Source organism: Drosophila nasuta, chromosome 3 (assembly GCF_023558535.2).
Source record: "Drosophila nasuta strain 15112-1781.00 chromosome 3, ASM2355853v1, whole genome shotgun sequence".
NCBI lineage: Eukaryota > Metazoa > Arthropoda > Insecta > Diptera > Drosophilidae > Drosophila > Drosophila nasuta.
Genome location: NC_083457.1, coordinates 39,179,494 through 39,206,967, shown reverse-complemented (window position 1 = coordinate 39,206,967; position 27,474 = coordinate 39,179,494). Strand labels below are relative to the sequence as shown.

Below are 27,474 nucleotides of genomic sequence, written 5' to 3'. Positions count from 1 at the left end.
AAGTGAAAGTTGTGCGTCCGTACTTAATAAAAATGCTGACGTTTCTGCCTCTCTTTCTCCAAGGCTCGCTTCCTCTCACTCTAGCATTTCTATGCTGCTCTCAGAGTGAATTGTAATAGACGCTTGTAGGCAGCACTTAAACTTCGGTTTTGCAAGCAAAAGGAGCCGCTATAGCAAAGGATGATGATTTCTGATATTAGAGAAAAGGAAGAAATTTAGCTACTACTTGTATATGTATTTTTGTATGTATATAAATCTAACCACCAATTAAAGTTTTCAATGGTAGCTGCAAGAATAAATACATCATTTTAGTTGATTCCGACCAAAGAGATCCAAAATCTATGAATCTATGACAGTTGCAGTAAGATGTTTTAAAAATTGTTAGTATAATTCGCATAAAGATTGACGTACATACAGACGTTCTATAATCCCTTTAAAATAATAATATACTATATAGTATATCCCATTTCCAAAATACTTTAAAACTGTCTTTAAAACTCTCAAATTATATTTATCCAAAAAGTTTCAAATGTTTATGCTTTTGAAACTTATTTTAAAATAAATTCAAACTTCGTAAAATATACTTTTTAAAATGTTGTAACGTTTTCTACAAAACACTATTTTTTGGTACATACTACTTAGCTTCAAAATACTATAGAACTCTATGTCCTTGGCAAATTCAAATACTTTCCTATTACCCTCAACGTCTGTTAAAATTTAGAATGCATTTCACAAATAAATTAAGCATATGTTTATTATATTCAGTTTTTAATATCAAGGTAGATTAAAATACTAATTTATGGTATATATGTACAATTCTGCCTTGTTTCGTAATAGTATATAATAGTATTAACTGTCAAAGTAAAATATTTTTTATTCAATGTTTTTTGCTTTTGAAAAGTATTTCAAATAAATTGACGCAAACTTTATAACTTTCTTTTTAAATTTTATAGACTATTTTAGAACATGAACATCTTGGGCTACCTGAAGCAATATGTGGAGCGCGTTCACCGCAAGCTGGGCATCTTCTTCGTCCTCCTCGCCCTCTTCACTTTGCTGTTGGAACAGAGTTATTACCGTGAGCAGCGTGACTTGATCTATTGGATCGATCAGCTGAAGATGGTGTGTCGCCATCCTTATATGATTTTATTGGTGCTGTTAGTGATTCTCTTGGGACAGTTGTTGCTAGTGAAATTGCAAAGACGAATCGAATGGTTCACCTGCGGAATCTTTGCAGAAATCATGCGCAGGTATCGATCCCGTAAATTTGCGGATTTCATAACGCGACGTCTGTTGTGGCACTTGGAATTGGCCATGTTGCGCATGCCAGTGATCGAAGATCAGAATATGTTGCACAATGCAAAGGTGCAAGAACGCATTCAACTGGCCAAGAATGAAGCTTATCTGGCTGTGGATATCTTTCGACGAGATGCGGCTGCTTTACTGATGAATCGCTTGCCGCTAAACAGCGAGGATTCTCCATTCTTCATCCTCGACGAGGAGGAGCAGGCGCTGCTCCGTGGTGGATACTCTCGGATCGGTCTGCGTGTCAGCAGCGATGTGCTCAGAAATTTGCTTTATCCGCAGAGCAAAAGTCTTGACTGAGTCACTGGCGCTGTTAATCTCCCACGAAATTTATCGTTGTCCTCTTGCTTTTTTCTTTTGTCCGGCTTGTATATATGAACTGAAATATAAATGGTTTAAAACTCGTCGCAAACTCATTAGGACGCAGTTCCTGCCCCTTGGCACCTCGTCTCCCACCTCTCTCCAGAGTTCCTTTTTTTTGTATTTCAGTTTTTTTTTGTTTCGCTTAGTGCGTGTCATTTATTTAAATTGCCACGTTTCGGCTCTTAATGTGCATATGCTGCCGAAAATAACAACAGCAACAGCAACAACAACTTCGTCGTTTAGAATAGGCGAACAACAAAAAAAAGTGGAAAATAAAACTAAAATTTCCACCCTCACTGCACAGCTGGAAAATGTTTGGAAAATGAGGAGAGAAAAAAATACAACCAAAATATTTTCTGTACAAAAATCCATAATAAGTTAAATTATTAAAGTTTGTCGTTGTTGTTGCTGTAAGTATTAGTGTTGTTTCTCTTGTTGCTGTTGTTGTTGTTGGCTGCCTGTCGTGCTCAGTGTAGGTTTTTGACACGACGACGACGACCCAAGGACTTGTGACCATTTGCGACGCGACAAGGATAATAGCAACAGCGACTATAATTCATAATACACAGACTAGGAAATACTCTTCTTTGAATTTTTAATACTTACTATAATTTATTTTTGGTTGTTATCCATTCGAAGCACTTTTGAAGACTTATAGGGTCTGATTTTTATCCAAGCGGCTGATGAACATTCTGTATGTATTTTTAAGACTTTTGATGGTGTTTAAACAAAAAGCAAAATAATTATTTTTAAATCAAATATAATATAGTAGTAATATGTAGTATGTAGTACTACCATAGAATACAAAATATACCAGATCCAAAAGAATTTTTTAAATAACTTTTAAATTTTTTTTCAGTAATCTTAAATGATGTTTCTATAATTGTATGTATCAAAATCTTTTACGCTTGCTATTCGATTTTTGTCAATTTCGAAATGGGCGAGCCAGAAATTTGAAACAAACTTTGTCTGCGTACAAACATAAAAATTGCTGTTGAATATAATAATATAATAATAAGTATATCTCTATCTCATAAAGTCTCTGAGATCTAAAAGTTTATACCAACGGACAGACACACAGACGGTCAGACAGATCATCTTGGCACGCTCAAGAATACTTGTATATCTCTCTTGAAGATGACTTCATCTGTCTGTTACATACATTTCCTGTAAGCATAAAGTAACCTCTACCCATAGGTTAAAAAAAATCGAATATAATAATATTGAAAAAATTTAAAGAATTCAAAAGATAATAGAAAATTTTCGTAAATTCAAAAAATGTTCAAAGTTTCAATAAATTGTAATATATATAATATTTTAGAAATACCAATATTCATTTCTTAAAATTAAACTTTCTCTTATTCTACTTACCATGTTTATTAGAAAACTATAAACAAAATTTATTTCAGTCTGAAGCGCATATACGAAAGCGCTTTAAATAATTGATGTGGTAGAAGAAGAAGAAGATTATACACAAAAATTACTTCATTCTTTCGTATATGCCCTTTAAATAATTGATGTAGTAGGGTATAAAGCCGCAGCGACATTTGAAAATGGTGCCAAAGCATATGGTGACAAAATTGTTGTTGTTGCTGTTGCTGTTGTTGGTTGTGTTTGTGTTTGGCGCCGTTGTCGTTTGCCGTTGCCTCCGCCTGCACAATTTAATTGAGAATCCAAATTATATACACACACACACACTCACATATAGAAATATGTGTATATATGTAGTAGTATATTTAATAGCGTCGTGGTGTCTTGGGGTCGTGGAACTTACGTATTTTTTGGGTGTTTAATGCCCATGCACATGTCCATGTGAGTGTGTGTTTGTGGTGTATAATTTGTTGTGTTTTGGCTGCGTGTGTGTGATTGTAAAATCGATTAAAAACTAATTTTCAACTTGTACATTTTGAGTTAATGACCAGTTGAGTAGCAGCAACAACAACAACAACAAGAACTGTAAATAGAGTAGTTTCCCAGTTGAGCATTTTATTGAAAGGCGATGGCGATGGCGGCACTTAGACTCGACAGCTCATTATGACGTATCCCTGGAGTAAAGATAGCCAAGTGTTGATGGGGACAGCAATAAGCAAAACAAACAAACAAACAGCTTGAGTGATGCCTCACTCTACTGAGAATAATACTCAATTCTCCATCTAAAGAAATGCTGAAAGAGACAGAAAAAGAGAGAGAGAGAGGGAGAGAAGCGATTCGGCAACAATGTCAACTCGTATTTTGCGGAATTATCAAACAGGCTTTTATATGAAAAGTTTTTGGTCAACAGGAAGGAACATCGAACTATGGAACTGTCACAAACACGCGCCGGACACACCCCAAGAGAGTGAATTCCTTTCCTTTCCGCATTTCGCATTTCCCATTTCGCATTTCACTTTCAGCCTCGAGCATCTCTCGAGCATCTTTCGCATTTTTCTCGGGCGCATTCTTTACAAAAATTATTGATAAGACTGCCTCGCATGTAATACAAATATTGACATACTCTGATTTCTCAGGGTGGTTGTTGCTATGGCAAAAAAAGAAAAAAAAATTGAAAGCAAATGTCAAAACTCAAGTCAGGAAGGGGCCCGAAACAACTTTGTCTCAAGGGCCGCAAAATCAGCTTAGAACTTTCCTCAGCGCAAAGTGAGTCGGAAAATCAAAGGAAAAATTATACGCCACAAGATTGCGGGATTTCTTCTTTTTTTCGGCTGTAATAAGAAGAGATGATGACACGTCCAACGATTTCTTTCTTCTCTTGACACATGAATACAATTTGTGATTTTGTTGTTATATTTAATGGTTTAAATTCATACAATATATATATGTATATGGTTGTATATATATTTAATATAATCATTAAAACACATACAATTTTTGATAAATGCTCGCTTACAATCGAATGACAAAAGGTGTGTGTGTGTTGTGTGTGAGTATGTGTGGAAGAAGGAGGTGGAAAGAAGGAAAAGCGGATAGCGGATTGAGGTTAAGGTTAGTTAGTTAGGATCAGGGTTATGTTTGAAGTTTTGGGGTGCTTTTGATTCTGCTCTTGATCATAAATGTTTTGTTTTTTGTTCTCATTTCGTTACACATTACATATAATATATAAATATAAATAATTATTTTTAAGTTTATGTTTTTTTTCGTTTTTGTTTCAATTTGTTTTCACACAGAGTTTTACATAATAACAAAGTTGTTTTTTTTTTATCGAAGAGTAAAATGTTAAATATAATATATATTTAGATATATATATATATATATATATGTATATTTGCCAATTGCAAAATAAATTGTTTTTTGATTTTGTTCTCATTGTTTTTCGAATATAATTCTTTTTGATTTTTGCTCATCGTCTTTCGTTTCCATCGTTTTTTGATTTCATGCTCGTCTCCTCACTTAACTCAACATCATTTTTTAATAATAATTAATTTTCAATGCAATTTTGAATTTTGTCTTACAAACTAAACGCTAATAAGAATGTTTTGTTGATGTTTTCATATTTTTTATTTTAAGGGTTTTTGAATTTTGTTTTTTTTGGGAGTTTCGCTTAGATCTAATAAAATGTTTTTGATTCTTCTCCAGCTCAACAGACGTTTTTCATTTTTGTCTGCGGCCAAAATTTTGATTTATGCTCATTTTAAAGGTACGTTGCAAGTTCATTGTAAAATTGTTTACTTAACCATGTATATACTTAAACTTATATATTTTTCGTTTTTCTTTTTATATTATTCATTTTGTCAATTTTGATTTTGTGCTTTATTTGTGTGCCACAACAAAAGTAATTGAATTAAATGATAGCAAAATCAATAAAAACCCAAGCCAACATCTAACATCAGCCTTCATGTGCCGCAGTAATATTGAAATATTGTGAGATTGCTAAGATTGGCAATAATGTGATTTCGTTTAATGGCTGCAACGCTTAAATTTGCATACAGAATTTTTGGCAAATGGTGCAAATATAATATGTGGGGAGGGGAGGTAGCAAAACACCCTCGGAAAACGTGACAATGTCACAAGTAAATTGCATTTTTCATTTTTCACATAGCACTCGTAATTCGTATTCCTTCTTTGTCTTTGCCTTGCATTTATATTGCATTTTCCCTTCGCACACTTTTAAACATGCAAATTGTGGCAGCAACACACACACACACACATACGATACTCTTGCCACCCCACGTTGCACACAGTTTTAGGCGGGTCGCGTTTTTGGCAATTGCCTGGCCCAGGATTAGGACAAGCACACAATGCCAACTATTATAAATTGCCATAAAAATTCAATAGAAAATATAGAAAAAAGTTCGTATTTGCATGAAGAGGGTGCAATTCGGATTGGCAACCTTCTTTCTTGAGGGTTGTTTGCGATATTTTTGTGCCTGGACAACGGATATCAATTGGCATGCTGCAGATAGTTAGATGTGTAATTGCAGTGAGTGAGAGTATCGAATATCCTTAATCAATGAAACTGAATTTGCATGGCCACGTGACAAATAATTAACGTCGAGATGCCTGAGGGTCGATAGCTGGATAGCTGCGATGGACACTCGCCGAAATGTGAGCGCGATTTATGAAAAATATTTTTAATGAGCATTTTCCTTTTCATCCACATTTCTCTTAGTGGACTTTTAATCAATTGTTGATTTCCATGCATTGTGCACAGTTTCTTTTTTTTTTTTTTTTTACTATTTACTACCAGCAGTGGCAGCTGCTTGATTTGAATTTTCCATGGAAAAATGCTCAGCTTGACCCACACAACGGCTGCATTTGACCGTGTGCGTTTTTTTCTATTTTATACTCTTGCATTATTGTTGTGTATATTTTTTTATCGCTGTTTTCACTAATCATTTGGAGGGTATTTTTTAAGCAAATAGACTAATCAGCGTTGCTCTGTGTGCGTGGGGGGTTGATCCGGAAGTTGAAGTCTCTACGTTTTTTTTTTTTTCATGAGGGTTGCATATGATAACCGACTGTAAATTCCCGACATTAGATCCGAAATCGAAGCCAAGAAGCAGCTGCTGCTCAGTATGAAGGCATTAACATGTTCTTCGCTTTGTTGACAAATTTCATTTGTAAAATTCAATCAAATAACAATTTCATAATTTCATCGAACTCTAAAGGCGTTCAACCGGCATGAAGCATGAAGTGGCCCCTATACCGAAACCCAAACCCAAACCCAAACCAAGTCCCAAAGTCACACACTTCTTTAAAAAAGAATTAAGAAATTGAGTGTCAATTGTGGGCAATCAGTGACAATTTTTTAAGGGCTGCGATAAGAATGAAGTACAAACTCGAGTCTGGCACGCTTTGGCTGTGAAAAATGTTTGTGGCGAGGGAATTGGAAAATCAAAATCGAGTGCATAATAAATCAAGTGACATAAATAAAGAGAAAACTCAACTCAATTTTAACACATGTATTTTTTTTTTTTTATTAATATATACATTACAAAATAAGATTAAATGGTGGAAATAATTATATATTAATGGTAAATAAAAAATTAAAAACTATTTTCTTATTTTTTGATAGTATATTGATTATTTCTATTTTATTATTTTTGTTATATGGGTTTTCTTTGTTGTTTTGGTTTAGTTTTGAACAGCGACGCAATTGCTAAAAGGCACGCAGCATTTTAAAAAACACACGTTTTTAAAAAATAAAATTATAAATAGCGAAATTAACGTCGCTGTTCAATAAATCTATTACTTTATTTTATGATATTCTTCAGACTCGTCGAAGTATCAGCAGCTAGAACACATTTTCATAAAGAACAAACGCCTTAAATACTACAAAATAATATATGAAAATGTGTTAAGAACTGCGGTAATTCGATAAGTCTGATTCTGGATGCTGTTAGTTCGGGTTGTATATCATCTATAAGCTGTTGGGAGAGAGAGCATCGCTTTCAGCTAAACTCACTCCCAGCCTTTGACTAGAATGAGCTTTATGGTTATTATTATTATTTGCGACTAGCATCGTAATTTTTGGTCGGTTTTGGGTGCGTTTTTCTTTTGCTTTGGAATGTATATACTTACAATTAAAACTAAACTTGTATAGCAAATAAAAATTATTTAATACTTTCAACTAAAGGCTAATTCAATATATTATAAATTGTGGTGCCTTCGCTTTTTTTTTGTTTATCGTTTCTTTTTGTTTTGTGTATGGCATGTTTGGTTTCTTGAGGTAAATTCACTAAAAATTTCATTTACTTCTGCTCTATATATGTTGCATTATTTTTTGTTTTTGTTAAGCATAAATGTTCATATTGTTATATAAATTCATTTATTTAAATTATTGTTTTCAAGTCCGTCTGAGGTAGCATTTAAAAATGTTTTTTTTTTACTACTTTAAATTATTTTGCATTATTCATCGTTACTTTTCATATTATTTCTTCATATTTATTTATTCAATTTGTTTAGTTAGGTATATTTAAAAAGTACTAATGGTCATTGTACTTTTTGCCCTGAGTTGTTCGTGTTGTTTTTTGCCTGCTGCAAATAAAAAACCTTTACTGGCGCCTTTCTTTCTCTAACGTTCCATTCTATTACAATTACTCTACTAGGTATAGCTCCCCTCCTCCTAACTTCTCTCAACTTTATATGTACAGTGTAAAGTTGTGTGTGTTTTGGCAATATGTGTAGCGAATTATTGTGAATCATTTTGTGCAGGAGGAAAGATAAAGATTCCTGACACAAAACTAGTTGTAATAATTGTATTGTATAGCTAACATCTTTTTTTTTGTATAGGATAGTCTTGAAATAAAAATTGTGTGTTTTTATAGAGCAGAAATTAATAATTTATCTACAGTGTGAGATTAGTTAAAGATCGTTTACTATTGGAACTCGCCTTAGAACTACACCTTGTTGTCTCTACTTTAATTTGTGCGATTCAAAGTCGCCTATTTTTTGATTTTGAGCAAATTTGTGCATAGAATTTCTCTTATATGCTGAAGCTTGAATCGTGTACCTCTAGTTTGTACATATAACTAGTTAGCACTACTAAGTATATTCTTTTTTTGTGTTTTTAGTTTTCGTTATCCCAAATCCTTTAACCTAAACGCACCGAACCCAGCCATATACGTAGTATCGATTATTATTTGTGTAATGTGGCTATGGCTACTACGATATATTGTTTTGGTTATATGTATATATCCTCTACGATCCACACGCCTTCCCTCTCTCTTTCTATCTCCAACTTGCTCCACACTCTTGTTTCTCTTATGAATTATGTACGTATTTAAATTTCCTTTGACTAAGTTCTTGCTCTTCCCGTTTACGATACGTTAATGGCTTTAAAAATTACTATTACGCATAGGAACTTTGATATTTAATCACTAAAGATATCGATATATGTATGTATTATGTTTTTTCATGTATTGTATGCTATGGTATGTTTTATGTTTTATGCATTCTCCACTTATGATCTTTTTTTTGTATTTTGTTATCGGTTATGGATTTATAAAAAATAGTGTTGATGTGTTGCCAGCTGAAACGGACTTGTTATTGTTGTGGTTATAGATATTATTTATGATTTTTCGGGTTCCATGTTATACACAAAACTCTTGTTGTTCATTTTTCTTTTGATTTATGCCAACAATTTACAGATCTCGTATACGAGACTGCAGTTGTTGTGTCTTTAGTTTTGTCTTCTTTTTTTTGCTTGTATATTAACTTTAATAATGAGCTCAACTAATATGCGCACTCAGTCTTTTGTAGTTCCACTATTTTGTCTTGTCTTCTTGTCGGTTAACGGGCAGAGGGGGTTTTTGCATTGGTACGATTACTGCCGACCAGCACTGTGGTCGACTTTAACAATCGCTATAGCGCAATGACATTGGCTGCAAAGGTGACTAACGCATTGGATTAATCTGGTTTAGCGAAAAAGTTAGTGACAGTTTTAGCATGAGCAATTATAGTGGGCAATCACTCAATCATGCTATTAGTTGATAAATTATTTAATAAATCAATATTTCATGCAATAAATAAAAATCTTTAATTGCTCAGCCAATAAATTACTTGGTGAATCACTCACTTATGAATAAATTTCTTCATCGCTATTCTAATCAATCTGTTGACTATTGGTTACATAAATTTCTCTGATATTCTTATATTAATCTTTGCTTTCTGGGCAACTGATTTAGCAATGAATTTATATGATTTTTCTGACTTTTAAATATAAATATTTAGCTTTTCTAAGATTAATCCTTGCATTATAGCCAAATTGATCAATGATCATTGCATTATCTTTTTTCCTGTCAAGTAATCTATTGACTATTAAAAAAAAATATTTCTCAGATTAATCCTTGTTTTATAATTAATCGATCTATCAATAATCATCACTGTATCGCTTACTTTGTTAATAAATATATCGACTGCTAGATTCTCAGCTTCTCTCGGATTAATCTTTGCTTTCAAGCCACACTTTAGCCACGTGTCATTGCGCTACAATTGTGGTAAATGGTTCTCTTAACAAAACGGAAGGGATTTAACTTACATACGCTGGCAACACCTTTAGTGTTGTGTTGTGTGCTGATGAATTATGTTGGTTTTTCACCGTGTCGTTGCTTAGGCTGGAGTCAGCCTGAAGCTTAACGTGGTCGTCTCCGAGGCGCGCATGCGCACCGGCAAATAGACGAGAGCGGGTGCAAAGACACCCTCGGCATCGCCATCGACCGGGGCCAAATGGAAGGCCTGCATCTGATATGCCTCCTCCGCCTTGATGGGCTGTGCATAGCTAGCGGGTTTGCCGCTGCCATTGGCCAGATCGTTGCAGTTCTCAAACGGCGAAGTGGCCGCCGAACGTTGGGCGCCAAGCCCATTGGGTGTGCCCGGCTTGGAGCTGCTGCGCCGTGGCGTCGGAGTTACAGTTGCTGAACGTGGCTGCTTTGGTGATTCGACCAGAGACACGGCATTGGCCTGGCTCAGTTCTGGCGAGGCGTGTGGCGTTGTGGGCGTGACCGTGGGCGTGGGCGGTGTGCGAGCAGCCTTGATGCTGCTGTTGCTATTACTGCTGTTGTTACTGTTGTTGTTGTTGTTGCTGGTGGTGGTCAGGTTTGTGGGTTCGTTGTGCTGTTCGACAACATCACTTCTATCCCTACTCGACTTGGTTCTGGCCTTGCCCTGTACCAAGGCAAACGATCGATCGCGATCAGCGCGCGGCGGCTCCGCTTCGGCAGCCAAATTGGCATCGCCATCGCCTCCGTTGTTGAGCAGCGCATGCGAACGCTCGTGGATGAAGAGGAATGCATAGTAGGGTGTGGTGAAGGGGCAAAGCGAACACTGATACTCCTTGAAGCGTGGCGTCTGCTCAAACATGCCAGGCAACGGCAGAGGCAGCGGCATTCCTTTGGGCAATCCTTGCATCTGGCCGAAGAGTTGCTGCTGTGCATTTTGTAGTGCTTGAGCCAGATTGTTGGCTGGCAAATTGTTGGCAGCAACATTGGCATTGCCGTTGGGTATCTTCAGCGTGGGACTGTTCGGCTTGCTGCGACTGTTTTGTGTAGCAGCAGAAGCAACGGTTGCTGCTGTTGGTTGCTCCAACTCGCGCAGCTTCTCGACGCCAGCGGCGCCGTGTTCGTTGAGCAGATGCGTGCGCAGCCACTTGAAGCTGCGGAATTGGCGAGCACAGAGCGAACACACTTCATTGTTGGCATTGGCATCGCCAGCCAGCGGCATCTCAGCATCCATCAGCTGTTGTTGTTGCTGCTGTTGCTGTTGTTGCAGCTGCTGCTGTTGTGCCTCGAGTTTGACGCCGTTTTGACCGCGTGGTTGTGGCAACGGAGCCCCATCCTCGATGATGCCGTGTGTGTTATGTTTGTGCACGCGCAGAAAGTATTTGCTGCACAGCTCCTTGTTGCAGATGTTGCACACAACGCCGCCAATCTGTGCTCCGTTTTCGATCTCAATGCCGTGCATGCGTTGCATGTGCGTTTTCATGAAGTACTTGTTGCACAGCTCCTTGTTGCAGATCTCACAGTAGCTAGAAGTGGGCGTAATCGTGTACGCAGCTCTCGGTGGGCCACTTGAGGCACCTCCACCGACTCCAGCGGCTGCTGCAGCTGCCACTGTGGCACGCTCGGGCGTGTAGAAGCCTTCGCGCAACGGGCTGTTGCCGGGCATGCGACCCAGATGCACTTCGGCGATATGTTGCTTGAATTCCTGCGTTGTGGCAAAGTCGCGTTCGCACTGCAAACAGCGCAGCTCATTCGGCGTGGGCGTGGCTGCCGCATGCGGCGAACCAGCGCCGCCCAACGGCGACAGCTTCAGCGGCAACTGTTGCTGCTGCTGTTGTTGTTGCTGCTGGTAGAGCATGGGATGTCCCTCGGGCAGAAGCTGGCCAGCATGTTCGGTCATCAGATGAGCACGCAGCGCATATTGATGCTCCAGCTCACGGCCACAGAGATGACAGGGCAACGGTCGCTTGCCGTTGAAGTCGTTGAGCTGCTGCAGCATCGATTGCAGCTTCTGCAGATTCTGCAAACCCATTACCGAATTGTTGTCTGCTTTTGACTCTGGCATTGACTCTTCGTAGGGCTCGAGCTTGATGCGTTTGCTTGGCTGCTCCTCTGATTGGAGTTCCTCTTCGAGCTGTTGTTGCTCCGGCTCCGCTTCAGTTAATTGTTGTTCTTGTTGCTGCTGTTGCTCTTGATCGGCTGCTGCCTTGGCTAGCATCAGATTGAGTGGCATGAATGGCCAACCGGCGGACATGAGTGGCTGCTGTTCCTCTTTGCCACTCAGTTGCAAATCATCTGGTGGCACAAACACGCCGTGACGCTTCCATTTGTGCGTGCGCAAAAAGTAACGATTGGCGTATTCCTTGCAGCACAGTTCACAGAATGCCTCTGGTAGCAACACACCGAGACGTCGCAGCTTCTCTGGCGCACAATTGGCGTCGCGTGCCTGTTGTTGCAACTGTGGCGGCAACTTGCGCGGCTGCGGTGCAAAGGGCAGCTCCTCCTGCTCTAGTGTGAAGTCCTCGCGAAATCCTTCGGGCAGCTGATACGGCTTAGCTTCGGCTGGGAGAGGCGCATCAAGCAAAGGCTCCAGCTTCACTGGCGCTTGGGATTCATTTGGGCTGCCGCGTCGCTGTTGTAAGGTGGGTGAAGGGGCAGCTGTGCCAGCTGTGGCTGCTGCTGCGGCAGACTCGTGCTGCTTGGCGCGATGTCGACGCATGGCAAAGACGTTTGTGAAACGCTTCGAGCAGATGTCACAGTGAACTGTCGGTGGTGCTGGTGGCGTCAATTGTGGCTCTGGCTTTTGTGGTTGCTGCTCGCGTGGCACTTGCAGCTGCTGGAACATGGAAGTGGCGCCACCGCTGCTGTTGCTGCTGTTGTTGTTACTATTACTGTTGCTGTTGCTGCTGTTATTCGTGCTCATGCTGCTGCTGTTGTTGTTACTGAGGCTGTTGTTGTTGTTGAGATTGCCCAGACTGTTGTTGCCGGGCGCACTCAAATCACCAGCTGGATCAAAGATGCCGTGCTTGTTGGCCTTGTGTGTCTTTAGAAAGTATTTGTTGCAAAACTCCTTGTTGCACAGCTCGCAATAGGCTTCCGGATTAAAGATGCGCAACGGTGGCCGATTGAGTCCTTCGACGCCTGTGAAGCCGGGCATGCCCAGCAGCGGCCAACCAAGAGCTGCGGCCTCAGGTGGAAATCCAAAGCCAGGCGGCATGCCTGGCAAAGCAGATTGTTGCTGTTGCTGCTGTTGTTGCTGCTGTGCCATGGCCTGCAACCAGAGTTCGTGTTCCTTGTTGCTGCCTGCATGTCCGTTTGCTAGTTCGAGTTGCTGCTGCTGTTGTTGATGTTGCTGTTGCTGTTGCTGCTGCAGTTGCTCCTGCTGCTGCTGCAACTCGAGTTGCGTTGGACTGTCGGCACGCTCCAGCTTCACTTTGAAAGAGTTGAGCAGTTCCAATGGCTGCTCGCCCGACTGTGGTTGCTGCTGTGGTGGCGACTGTTGCTGCTGATGATCCTGCAACATGTGCAGACTCAGCTTGAACTCGGTCTCAAAGTTCTCGCCGCATTGCTTGCAATATGTCTGATAGGGATTCAACATGGCATGTTGTTGCTGCTGTTGCTGCTCCACTTGCTCTTGCTGCTGCTGTTGCTGTTGCTTCTCCTCCTCTGATATGTCTGCGGGCTGCAACTTTTGCTGCTGCAGCAACTCGAATGTCTGCTTCAGCTTAACTATCGACTTGGGCAGCAGCATTTTCGACAGCTTCTCCTCATAGTCAATGACCGCATTGGACGTCGCATCGCTTGTCTCGCCAGCAGCCACAGCAGCAGCAACAGCTGCTGTTGCCTCTGCTTCGGTTTCCCCCTCGCCACCGCTCAAATTGAGCGCTTCAAGGCGACTGGGATTGTGTTGCTTGCGTCGCTTTTTGGCCGCATCGTTCAAGGCTTCGAGTAGCTGCAGCTGCATGGCTGCTGCATTCGCTGCTGCCGCTGCCATTGCGGCCATTGCCGTTTGATCCAGCTCGCCGCCCTCTTCAGCGTCTGCCTCGGGTTCATCGTCGTCGTCTGCCTCAGTTGTGTTGCTTCCCAGTTGTGTTGCCTGTTGCAGCGTTGGCGACTTTGACTTTGATTCCGTGTCTAACTGTGGTGACATGGCTGCTGTGGTTGTTGTTGCTGCCGCTGTTGTTTGGTTGCTCGTTGCAGCATTTGTTGTTGCTGTGACTGTGGCTTCATGTGTGTTGTTGTTGTTGTTGTTGTTGCTGTGGTTATTGTTGTTGTTGTTGTTGCTGGTGGTGGTGTGGTTGTTGCTGCTGCTGCTGCTGTTGCTGCCGCCGCCGCCTCCTCCGCCGCGATTTGTGTTGAGTGTGGATGAGTTGGAGACATCGGAGAGCGCTGTGTCCTCGCTGCTCAGATCCGGCGGTGGGGTGGCATATATGGATGCTGCCATTTTGGATGATATTACTAAATTGAATAAAGAGAGAGAGAACAAATATGTGTGAGGAAAGCGCGCTTTAATTAAAGGAAGCCCCTAAAACTAATTGGGTGTCTAAAGTTGCGGGAAGCTTAAGCATGCCAGCTGAATACGAGGGATTTGATTGGGTTTAAGTACGAGAAGAGCTATATATATATATATTTGTGTGTATGTTGGTCACATGTGCATGTAAGAGAGAGTGAAATGTGGAGAGAGAGGAGGGGGCACAAATCTACGGTATGAATAGCCTGAAGCTTAAATCGTGTTATGCTTCGTCTCCTACATTTCCCTCTCCTCCCTCCGCCCTGCTTATGTACTCAACTTGCCTCCACAAAAGCATGTTGCCAAAAATGCTTAACACACACACACACTGACACACACTCGCTCACACACACAGCTGCCTTAGAACATTTTGTGTCTCATTTCCTTATGCGCTTAATTTCATTTTTCTTTTGCGTTTGCTTTCGGCTGCTCTGTAATTTTTTTCCTCCTCTTGGCACTTTTTCATTTTTGTGCAAATTCTATGAAAAATTTTTCCATTATGTACACAAATACATGCGCACAGCTAACATACACACACACATACGTGTATAGAAAAGTTTTTGTGTGTTTGCTATGCGCCCAGCTGCCAGCCCAGCTCAGCCACCCAACCATCCCCCCCTTCCACCCACACGCTGGCACACACACACACACACACATCAACACACACACACTTGCAACCCCATTGCCGCACACGAAAATTTATACAAAGTCATCCGATTTAAGGAATACAAATTTTGCTTATTTTGTGCGAAGCACACACAAACTTTTTTTTCCCTCCTCCATCTCCTTCCATCACATTCATCTACCCACCCACACACACACACACACACACATTTAGTCAGTGTAATATTTGCCAACCCGGCACAACGCCCCCGCGCTCATCTTTCCCCGCTGGCCCGACACCATCACTTGAACTGCGCATAAAACTTATAAAAATTTTCTTCAACATGACTTGGTAAAATAAATTTGATTCTCAAGAAAGCAAAAGGAAGCCGACAACGACACGAAGACGGCCCCACAAAACAAGTGCGATGAGAGGAGGGATGTGGCGGCTTGCCTGGGTGGTTGGGCATGTAAGAAGAAGAAGAAGAAGTAGAAGTATAAGAAGAAGCGGACAGGCGGCTGCCAGGCAACGTGTGGCAAGGGGCCAAGGCAAAGGCAAAGGCAAAAATGTCGAAATAAACCGAAAAAAAAAATATATATATATATAATTTTTTTTTCCTATTGCTCGACTCAACTGAAGGCAGAAGAAAAATATTCTCAACTATGCTGCAGACATAAATTAAGTTTCCATGGTTGGAAATTGGTTCTCTCGTAGATTTTGTTGCCCTTGTTGTTGTTGCTGTTGTTGTTGTTGTTGTCGTTTGTTGTTGTTGACTTTGCTTTTATACAATTTCTGCAGCAGAAATTCAGCTCTCCGCCCGCCTTTTGGTACTTTGTGAGGAGTTAAGCAAAAATGCCTGCCAGGATGTGCGCCATTTCAATGTATGAGTGTGCACGTGTATACTCGTGTGTGTGTGTGAGTGTGGTTGGGATTTTTATAAAGCCTAAGGTAGTTTGATGTTATTTTATTTGATTTTTTTTGCGCCTGCTCTTCGCTTCGTCTGCTTAAATGAAAATGGCAAATGCCGCAGTGTAAACAGCGCCGTAACTCAACTACATATACATATGTAACTGTATACATATATAGTGCTAATATTAGACTGAAACTAAAAGACAAAGACAAACGGCGACTAATTGGCAAATATTAGAAGAGAGTTGCACTTTTGATCACGTACTCATTAATATGGTTGGCAACACTTAATTATGGAATGTTGAATGTAAGCTCACTTCTATGAAACTCAGTGGGCGTTTTAAGTTTTTAGACGTACTCATTAATGTAAGCTCACTTCTATGAAACTCAGTGGACGTTTTAAGTTCAAGTTTCGCGATTCGTTTCGTTCACTTCAATTTGTATTCGTTTAGTTTTTTGCGCGGTTTGTAAAGTCGGTCGCGCATGCGCAGTTCGTTGCTGCTGCTCGTGTCCTGCCAAGTGGCTTGTTCGTTTTCAACTGTCGCATGACGCAGCACAAAAAAAAGATTGTCGTCAACCGTCATAAGCGCAAAATCAAAACAGCAATAACATTGATACTAAAATCACACACACACACACAAATGTATCAATACACACCCCGCAGCACTTTTAATAGTTTTCCCTACACACACACACATGCATATGGACAAAGCAGGCAGATAGCTGCTACCCACAGCATTTTTTCCAATGCTTTGCACCCAAAAAACCTCAATAAAACACCCCAAAATATCAAAAATCAAATAATTTCCCTAAAAAAATAGATGTGCGCTCGCCAACAATAGAACGCGACAAGCGAGCAGCGCTGCCCGGAAAACCATTATTGCTCCGCCCCTTTTTTTCAAATTTTCACTAACCACCACACACATACATAGAGAAATGCTCGCACTCGCTCACACACGTGAAGTCTGTCTCACTCACACCAGCAATGTTGACTTTTTTCTTCGTGCTCGTGCCAATTTATCAATGCTCGATAGTTTTTCAATTTGTTTTTCCAGCTACCGTTCTCGTTTGTTGTTGTTGTCGTTGTAGTTGTAGTTGTTGCTATCGCTGTTGTTGTTATCGTTTTTGTTGCTGTTGTTGCTGTTGCTGTTGCGCGCAGTTACATACATTTTTGTTATTCTAATGTATTCAACATTTTTGTGACTTTGTAGCGACTTTTCGAAGGGTGCGGCCCCTAAAGACTGAATCACAAAGATTTCTGTTATTCTTTTTGACTATTGTACTCATATCTGGGCAGTGAGTGGATTTGACAACTCACACATTCATGCATGAGTCTTGTACGGTTTTGTGTTAGTTCTCCCAAGATGCTTTTGTCCGCTCTTCTGAACCCAAAACTGATTAAAGCAATTGCGCCCGCCTCTGCAGGCAGAATCTTTTCACGTCCTCCCCCCTCCCCAGCCTCACTTGAATATTAACATCCGAAATAATTGCCTTCTTGGGTGCGGAAGATGAAAGGCACACACTCGGAAGTGCAACGCAATTTTTTATGGTTGGCAACAGGGGTAGAAATTACGGCAATCATATCTCTAAGAAGGTTGTAACAGTTAAATAATTGGTTATTTAATCTCTGCTCCCTTTGAGATGACAGCTAATTAGGGAGTGCAAGAAGTCAACAACTTAATCTTATTAAAAAAAGAAAAATCACGAAACTAATACTGCAAGAATTTTCTTAAAGCGAAGGGGTTTGAAAGATAGGGTAAAAATGGGAATTAAAAATGTTTTTTATTTATTTATTCTTTGTCGTAACTTTGAATTTGATGTGACGCTTCAAAGTGCAGCCAGAGTGACTGGAGAGGAAAACAAAAGATTGAAATAATCTATACTTCAGCAAAAATAAAAGTGAGGATATAATTGATGGAAATATGATTTAACATATATTCAATAGTATAGAAGAAATGATATAAGGCATAAGCGCTTAAGATTTTAAGATAAATAAGTTCACTAAAACTGAATTTGAATGATTAATATCCTGGATAAAAAAAGAGACTACTTTCTTTTATAAAAGAAAAATCAATAATATAAAATAATTTTAATTATGTAATAAGAACATGAAGTTACAATTGAAATATTTTATCCAATATTCAAAATATTGATTAAGACTGATAATCGTAAAAGCAATTTTTATTTTATAACATTCAAATTGATAATTTTATTAAATTTTAAAATCATATTTTTGCTTTGCATAAAAAGAATACAAAAGAATGAAATAAAAAGTATAATTTTTTTTTTTTTTTTGTTTTGCTTGAAAAGAGCACAACTGAATCTTCCTCCACATTCTTAATTGGATTCTCACTTCCCTCGCTAAATTTATTTATACCAAGATAAATATTATAGCCATCTATTCCAACTCGTATATATGTGAAAGTGCGCTGCTATTTACAGGAAAGCTCCCCTGACATTTGCTATGCAATGTTTGTGCTTTTGCTCTGGGATTGATAGATTGATTTTGACTTTACAAGATGCTCGCATGTGTGTGTGTTTGATTGTGTATGTGTGCCACCCCTTTTGCTCCACAAAACAAACCCCACACAAACATACACACATACGAATTTCCCCCCCCATTTTACCACATGACAGCATGAAAAGCGAAAGTGACTTGCCAGGTTCTGTCTGTCCGTCTGTCTGTCCGTCTGACTGTCTGTCCTTGTGTTTGCTTGTGTGCTTGTCTCTCTATCTGTTGTCCTGCCACGCAACGAGTTCGCGAGTTGCGTTGCGTTTTGTGCCAAGTCCGATTCTCGCAACGAATTCGGTTTTGAAGACATGCGCAAAGCACACACAACGCATCCGCTTGGCTCTCTCTCTGTCTTTCTCCCCTCTCTCTCTCTCTCTCTCTCTCTCTCTCTCTCTGGCATCTCATATGTGAGCATGTGTGTGCGTGAAATTCGAAATTGCCGGTTGAACGAACCAGGCGTACAAAATAGCCGCAACACTAAGAGCAGGAGCTCCAGGAGCAACAGCATTTGAAATTCATTGGCTAGAGTCGTCGTCGTCCTCGTCCTCGTCCGCGTCGTCGTCATCGTCCCAGTTGTCTGGCCACGTCTAGTGGTCAAGGTTTGCTATTGACTTTCACTTTCTCCCACATGTTCGGGCCAAATGTCCACTGCACTGTGTCGTTGTGGTCGGAATAGCCGATACCGGCACTTTCGCTTTCGAAATTACTCATACGCACACAAACACAACGCAAGCGACAGCGACAAGTGGCAGCCAGCGGGGGGAGGGATTGGGTCAGGAGCAGAAGCAGAAGCAGAAGCAGGCGCATGTCTGTTGCTGGACAACAACTACACGTGTGCACGCAAAACGAAACGAAACGAAACGTAAACAAAGCCCATTTGAAAACTTTCCAGCTTACAATTATGTGTCCTTTGGGTGTCAACAAAGGTAACTCACAATGATAAACACGTAAACTCAGTGGCCAACTGTCGGCTCGACCTATACAATTACTATTATAGAAATTTAAAACCAAGCGCGTTGAACTACCGCCACCGTTAAACACCCGCCTACTCCTCCACACACATGCCATGCAAATGGATCTAGTCCCTGGGTAATTACGAATTGAAATTATTTTGGGACCGGGGTGCGTGTACTTTTCTTTTTTTCCCTTTTGACGGACACCCGTCGCAGGATATGATTGATATACTTATGTGCTTGTCGCCCCATATGCCACACTCTCTCTACTCTCCTTACTCTTCCTACTCTACATTGACACCCCCGCCCAGCTGTGGCATGCAATTAATATTTTTGGTGAAAATCAAATTGAAATTATTGCTGGCATTCGACATCAACCCCGAATTTGAAAAGTGTTGCCCTCACTTTTGTAGGCGGGACACTTTTGGTTGGGTCGCTTAATGGACTGATGGATTTTTGGCTTGTTCGACAAATTGATTTTAGAATGAAGCGCATTGTGGTTAGTTTCTTCTTATTGTTGTTTATGTTATTTCAGTTCTTGTTGAGTCATTGATGAATATCATTGTGTTATTATTACTATATAGTTATGAGTATTGCAGTTATATAATATTATAAATTGCAATTGTGCATGATTTGGCAATGATTAAATTCGTGAAACCTCGTTAGAAGCAAGAAACAAGTTAGTTTATTTAGTGAATGACGGTGCAAAATTGTCTAATTTGCAATGCGAAATTCTATAATGCAATTCTATAAATGCTTGTCCTCAATTTACATGCGTTATTAACAACATTGCGTTGAACAAGGTTCAAAAGAATTTTAAGAATGTGTTTATTTTTAAGTATAAATTTTGTTCTAGTGAATTTTCAGTTTTGTTTTTGAGTTCGAAGTTGTATTGGTTTTGTTTTTCAAGTATTTAATTATAGCTTCACTTAATGGAATTTTATACTCTTTGTTTTGGACTTAAATTATGATGATGTTTTCGTTAATTTGCTTATTAAAAGTAAAAATATTTAGTAATAAATTTAAAGAATTTTAATAAAGTGTTGGTTCTAAGTACTCATCTGTACTTTCATGTAAGTGAATTTAGCCATTGTTTAGGGTACAATTGTATTTGTATCTATCTTGAATTTCCTTACAGAATTATACAACATCTCAGGACAATATTTTATGAAACTCTAAGAACTTTTAAGAGCGTTAAGAGCGTTTTAACTGTTTTCAGAAGAGAATATATCTGAGAGAAACTCAACACAAAAAAAAGAAACTCTAAGAACATCTATCAGTAAAGTTTAGACGAGTTTACAATTTTGTCTTGTGCTTAAAATTTCATCCTGCTCATCAAGCTTTAAAAAGAATTTTAAAAGTTTTAGTAATAAAATATTATTTTTAAATTGATTGTTTTTTAACTGTTAATCAGTTTAAGTAAGCTTCACCTACTTCTCATTCAAGTAAATTTTAATCACTATATCTTATTTCCAATTTTCTTGTTTAGTTCTCAATCCAATTTTCAGTCTAAATTTGAAATGAACTCAACCCACATTTTTCTACAAAACTAATCAAAATTATCTTAATTCTTTCGCAGTTATCAAATGATTATTTATAGCCCATTTTGAGTGCAATCGAGCTGACAATTTATCTTTTGCTGGTCAGCATCGATGCGTCCAACGTGGGCGAAGTGTTATCTTAAAAAATGGAAGACTGTTACTTGTTGTCCCCTGGGACATGTGTGGGTGTTTAGTGCGAAACCATGTGCGGATGGATGGATGGAATGCTCATTAAACTATCGAATACACACACACATACTCGAATGTACGTCATAGAGAGCATAGAGAGCACCCTTCGAAATGGAATTTTTGTGCTGTTCTTTACAGTTGACTTGCTGGCTGAATTTCCAACATTTCTGCGTAACGTGCTCATTAGTAACGAAATCTCATTAGAAACTAATGAACGAACGCGTTGGCAACATAACTGCAATAATAACACACTTACACACACACACTCATACATACATACACACACTTACACACACATCGAATAATACTCCCAATTATTTACTAGTTCGCCTGCTCGCTCAGTTAAATTTTTATACATATTTTTTTGCCTCATTTTCACTTTCACATCTTCGCTCGCATCGAGAATCGGAGAATGGCGGACGAAGTGAAAAATTAATTTGCCCAGCATTATTTGCCGTTCGAACCGAAGCGCGACGAGTAAAGTAAATCCAACAACAACAACCAAAATAAAGAAGAAAAAGGGAAAGCCAATGGGCGAGTGCGAGAATTATATTTCCATCCCGTTCGTGCACTAAATATTTTTCTATCAAATATTATTTGTACAATAAACTATATGAAAATGTATGTGTACCATCCCCTGAGTGTGCCATGAGAGTGTGAGTGAGCGAGTGAATGTATGTGCGAGTGTGTGTGTGTGAGTGAGGCATGATAAAATAAAAATACGAAAAATGTGGAAAAAATACAAGAAAAATTAATAATGAAATACACACACACACACACTAGCACAGAGACAAGGACAAGCACTCCGTATATGTGTGTGTGTGTGTGTGTATAAGCTTAGCCATTTCTATGTGTGTGTGGGTGTTATGAGCGGAAGGGAGGCAGAAATAATAATCATTTTTATAATAATGCAAGTGTATTTGACCGGACGCCAAGTTTTCCTAATGCAGACAGCCAAAGGGAATGGGAAAGGGAATGGAAATGGTAAAGGGGGGGCAGCCAGTGATCGTCATTATCGTCATCGGCATCGTTATCTCGCACACACGCATCTCTAAATACAACCCCCTAAAAGTATGCAACAAAAACTCGCACTCGCACTTTGAAGCTCGCAGCAGAGAAATCTATCGCAGAAATTTTCACAACTATACGAAAAATAAGCAACAACAACAACTAGAATTGACAACAACAAGAAAATTCCATAAATTTTTGCCGCTACGCTTTCGTCCTCGTTTCCACACACACACAGACACACTCCATCTATATATAGAGAGGGGAAGTTTGCAATTTTATCACACACACACACTCACTCTCTCATACACAACGCCGCCCACCGCCCACAGCCCGCCCTTCCACTCCGCTCACCCATCCGGCATGCAGCAGCGACTTTATGAAACCATCAAATTATTTTCTTTTCCATTTCTGACACTCAAAAGAAACGAACGCAAAGAAAGCGGCAGCAGCAGCAGCAGCGCCAAAAGAAGGAGAACAAAAAAGGAATTACATACTATGGACACAAAAGTTTGTGGACGGAGGCAAAAATATTATTTTCCAGTTACACTCGGCTTCGTCTCTCGCTTTTGGTCGCCATGGCACATCCTTTACATTATTTTTCTGGCCATGCTGCTGCCTCAAAGTTTTGCGACCGATTCCCTCTTTCTTTCTCCCCACTTTCACGCACACACACACACACACACACAAACGGAACCCATCCAAATGCCTGCGGGTTACTTTTTGCTGTAAGTGTAAGTGTGTGTGTGTGTGTGTGTAAGATTGTGGTTGTGTGAGTAGCTACTTCGTCTTATTCGAGTACGAAATTTTTATGAGAAAATGCCTGCCAGCTCTCTACTGCTGCTGCTGCTGCTGCTTGAGTAGCCGAGTAAGTATTGGTGTGTGTGTGTGTGGCTGAGCACCCAGTGGGAACTGACTGCATGAAAAAACTACTTCCTACTGCCGCTCAAGTGCTTTGTTGACAAACTTGAGCGAAATTATTTTTTGAGAAATATTTGCGCAGAAATGGTTAAGCTGAATTCGAATTATGTTTTTATAGAATATACAAATTAAAGTTATATATTTTATATATATTTGATCCGTTTCCAAATAAAATACACAACATCGATTTAGTTTTAAATATATATAATGAACTTATATTCTCGTAACGCGCTGCGTATCTAGCCTCATCGAATGTACAAACAAAAAGAAGTTGAGATTAAGTGTGACCATACAGCAAAGTGAATCAAAATACGGTCACGTTTGTTATGCTTATTATGATATATAATATGGGGAACATTTGCCACAGTAAAAACGTATTAAATTGTATTTTTGAATAAACTTTACTAAAACATCTTCAACTACTTTTCTTGCCAAGTTCCTACTGGGACTTTGCCTGCTTGAGTGTTTTTCTCTTTCTCTGCGAGCCAAGTTATAAGCCTCCACAGTGCTGTATATCAAAATATTTAAAAGCAAATATAATATTGGTGGGGTAAAAAGCACTGGGGAAATGGGCAGGCCATAATAGAAAAACACTTAAGCAGCCGCCTCTTGGTCGATTGGGGTGGGTGGTAGAAGGACTCGACTGCTGGTCGCAGGAGGGTTTGCAGGCTGGCGCCTTGCCCTGTGCTATGCGAAATATCAAAAGGCATACAAAATGTAAAAATATTAATAATGAGCCGAGCCGAGGGCTGACGGCAGCCAAAGCGAGCGCAAGAGCAAATGAGAATGTGGCGGAGAAAAAAAGGAGGAATTGTGGAAAATTTATTGATTTTGACTTTCGAGAAGAACACAAAAAAAAAGAAGAGAGCACAAACAAAAATGAAAAAATAAAGTAAATGCTTCAACAACACATGCTATAAATGATTGGTTGCCTGTTTATCAGTCTCACATAAGCACTCACACATACATACATACACATATAATGCCATACATAAGCGTAAATACGTATGCATTATAACGAAATTGATTTCGATCTTATCAAGGCTTATCGTTGAAATTTTTATATTTTTATTGGCATTCGCATTAAAAATACTTAATCTCACAGGCGGAGTTATTACAGAACCCAACCACCCCAATTGAGGGGACATTGCGGGGGTGAAGAGCAAGCGGCGAGAGTGGCTCTTTAATAATGTCCATATCGAAATTTTACTTTATCGCGATTTTTTCCTCTCTCTCTTCTGCTGGCCTTTTTTTTAGTGTCCCGCGTCAAATACATACGGACATATTATTATTATTATTATTATTATTTTTACGTTATTAGCACCCGTAGGGTCCTCGTGGCGTATGCGTAATGCGCGATAAAACTCGTGTCAAAGTGGTTCAGCATGGGAGAATGTGAATGTGTGAGAGTGTGTGTGTGTGTTTGTGTGAATGACTGACTGCCAGCTAATGAGACTTTTTAATAAATTGCCCCACTATTTTTAGTACAATTTTCATTATTAATAAAAGTTTATGACATATATATCAGCTATATGCGTTGCTGTTGTTTAATAAAACAACAGCGGAGCCAAGTGGTGATCAAGCACAACTGGAACATATCCTGTATAAGATGTCGGAAATATAAATTCGAAATTTTAAAATGTTGCTATTAAATATATTTCTATATTTATATTCCGAATTTCTTTTTTTTTCTTGTTATTAAAAGTTTAAATATATTTAAAGCACTTTAAAGTCTATTCTAAACATTAAGAGTTCAAAACATTTCCTTTAATAAACTGTTGTTAATATCGAAGCTAAAAGAAAAGTAAGTCAAATTCTACTCATTACTAACAACAACTGCTCATCGCATAGTTAGTAATATTTATCTTATTAACTTTCATCAGAATCATCTATAAAATACGTCAGTCTCTATTTGTAATATTTACAACGCTTTAGACTACCCGCCATGCCCTTTTATTTTATGGTTACAGGGTATAAAAAGCAAGCACACAGAATTTATTAGTTCAATTAAATTTCATAAGTTCCCATATTCGTTTGAGTGTAAATGTGAGTGTGAGTATCTGTGTGTGCGTCATGACGACGTCAAAGTGCGCGATGTGCATTAGAGCGCCTAAAAGTAGATAGTCACAAAATGTAGATACTCGTAATAATTATCATTTTGCATTTTATGACCCGAAACCTTTTTCAAGCGACTAATGCAAAGGGCAACGATTCATATTGGGGTTATACAATTTGAATAAAAGGAATTGCATTTCAAAACGAATTCATAAATTTAAGCACAACTTTTAAGAGTTGCTAAAACGCAGTGAAGCGTTAAATTAAAAACTCCCTTAATCAACAGATTAACCCTTTTTGTCAGCAGATGCCAGTTTAAATTATCTCTCCATTTCGAGTTTAACTATATAAGGACATGCATAATAAGTTGGTTATACTTAGGATATTGTACAAATCAACTACACTATAACATCATATTGAATATGTAATATAAGTGTGTCAATTTCCATAAAGTTTTTCAAGCCAATTTCGAGTTACACTTTTTAGACCTTTAATATGAAAAAGTGTTTTTAGTTTTTTTTGTTTTCATTTGGAAATTAACATCAGTTTAAGCAGTAAGCAATGGATTTTTGTATTATTCGTTATGCCAATTCGTTAAGCCAATTTAAAGTTTATTTATATTATTTTTTTGAGCAGGCAAATTTGATGTTGAACTAAAGGTTCTATTTGGGTTGCAGTTGCAATGGCAATACTCGTATTGTTGTAATATTTGGCTCACTCACAGTGTCTCTAGTCAGAGAGCGCACCTTAATCCTACGTGTAAACTTATATGAAAATAAACGCGCAACGTTACGAGCTGTAGTATTACGATACTTATCATCAGTCCTTGCAACGACATTATGTGAAACAAAAAGACGAGTACGATTGACAACAACTCATAACAAATTTGCAACATTTTCTTGTTGTTGTTGTCGTTGTTGTTGTGATTGCCAAAGATTTGAGTTGTTTGTTACATTTGTTGTGTTTACATTTGTGAGCACTTCATATATTATTTAGACACTTTGTTTTGGCCGAGCACTTGGCTCCAAGTTACATGGCTTAAATCGAATCTTATTTGTATTCTTTGCATTTAACACAAGACACACTCAGTGAGAGAACAAGAGAGATTGGCATTTTTATTTTATTATCATTATTATTAATTATTTCGCAGCTGATGTTGATTGCTTCGTTTGTTTGTTTGTTGTTGTTGTGATTGTTGTTGGTGATTGAAACTTACAGAACTTGTACAGGGCGTTTCACTTATTTATCATACCGACAAGTCTAGCACGCCGTTGTGGTGGCCACGCGCGGCTTGTTCTGCACCACGTACGCGTTTTCTGTAGACTGATTTGGGTTTTTCGGTTTTTCCGTTTACCAGCCTGTCGCCGCCAATTCAATTTCGCCCCCCTCCGCATTGTCCCGCAAGGATGCACAAACTCCCACACACACATACACTCAACAGAGAGGCAGAGAGAGAGCACAAATAGAGAGAGCGCAGCCAGTGCACAACAAGAGAGCATTGGCCTAAACCAACAACCACCCCCAACAATCAAACACCATCATTCCCACCACCACAAACAACAACTCTCTCTCTCTTATTACTTCAATGGGATATCGGCGCTCTGTTGCTATTTTGTTTACTTTCGCTGTGTGGGCGTTAAGAGCAGTAGGCGTGCGCCTCTCAAAAACAAATAAACATGTTTGAAGCTGATCTTGAATGCACTTGAAAATTTGTTTAAAATTTCGTTGCCTACTTTTAGGAGCTCGTTTAATTTATTTCCTTAAATTTACAATTACTTCAGGTTAGCTGTCAATATGTCATTACATGTTCATCTGTATGTAGGTATACAGCGCGCCCACTTGATGGATTCACCAACACACACACACAGATACACTCGCACATACTTGTGAGACACCCTCAGTGGGCAGGACATGCGCCTAAGATTCGCTCTCTGAGTAACATTTCCTTTTTTCTCCCTAATATTTTTGCCGCTCCACGTTTCTTTTTTTTTAATATAGTTTATCAACATGTCGCAGTCTCTGATAAAACAATCATCGTTTATGGTGCAACACGCTCGAAGCAACCGCCACACACACACACTCTCCCACACACACACTCGCACATTTTAGAGCCTCCTGTCACAATTGAGATATTTGAACCTCGCACTCGTCGAGGGTGGCAATCGCTCT

The 27,474-nt window shown here is 39.2% G+C and overlaps 1 protein-coding gene across 2 annotated transcripts; it reads right to left on the bottom strand.

Annotated features, from left to right (window-relative positions):
* Positions 1-9,976: 9,976 nt before the first annotated feature.
* On the bottom strand, positions 9,977-26,599 carry LOC132792283 (uncharacterized). 2 transcript variants are annotated; one of them, XM_060801575.1, is made up of 2 exons: positions 26,522-26,599; positions 9,977-14,561 (listed from the first exon to the last, which is right to left on the bottom strand). In XM_060801575.1, exon 2 carries the CDS (start codon positions 14,545-14,547, stop codon positions 10,216-10,218), a length of 4,332 nt encoding a protein of 1,443 aa, XP_060657558.1. In that variant the 5' UTR covers positions 14,548-14,561; positions 26,522-26,599; the 3' UTR covers positions 9,977-10,215. The 2 variants fall into 2 exon arrangements, with proteins under 2 accessions (XP_060657558.1, XP_060657556.1); XM_060801573.1 differs by lacking the exon at positions 26,522-26,599 and adding an exon at positions 26,028-26,411.
* Between the last annotated feature and the right edge of the window lie 875 nt (positions 26,600-27,474).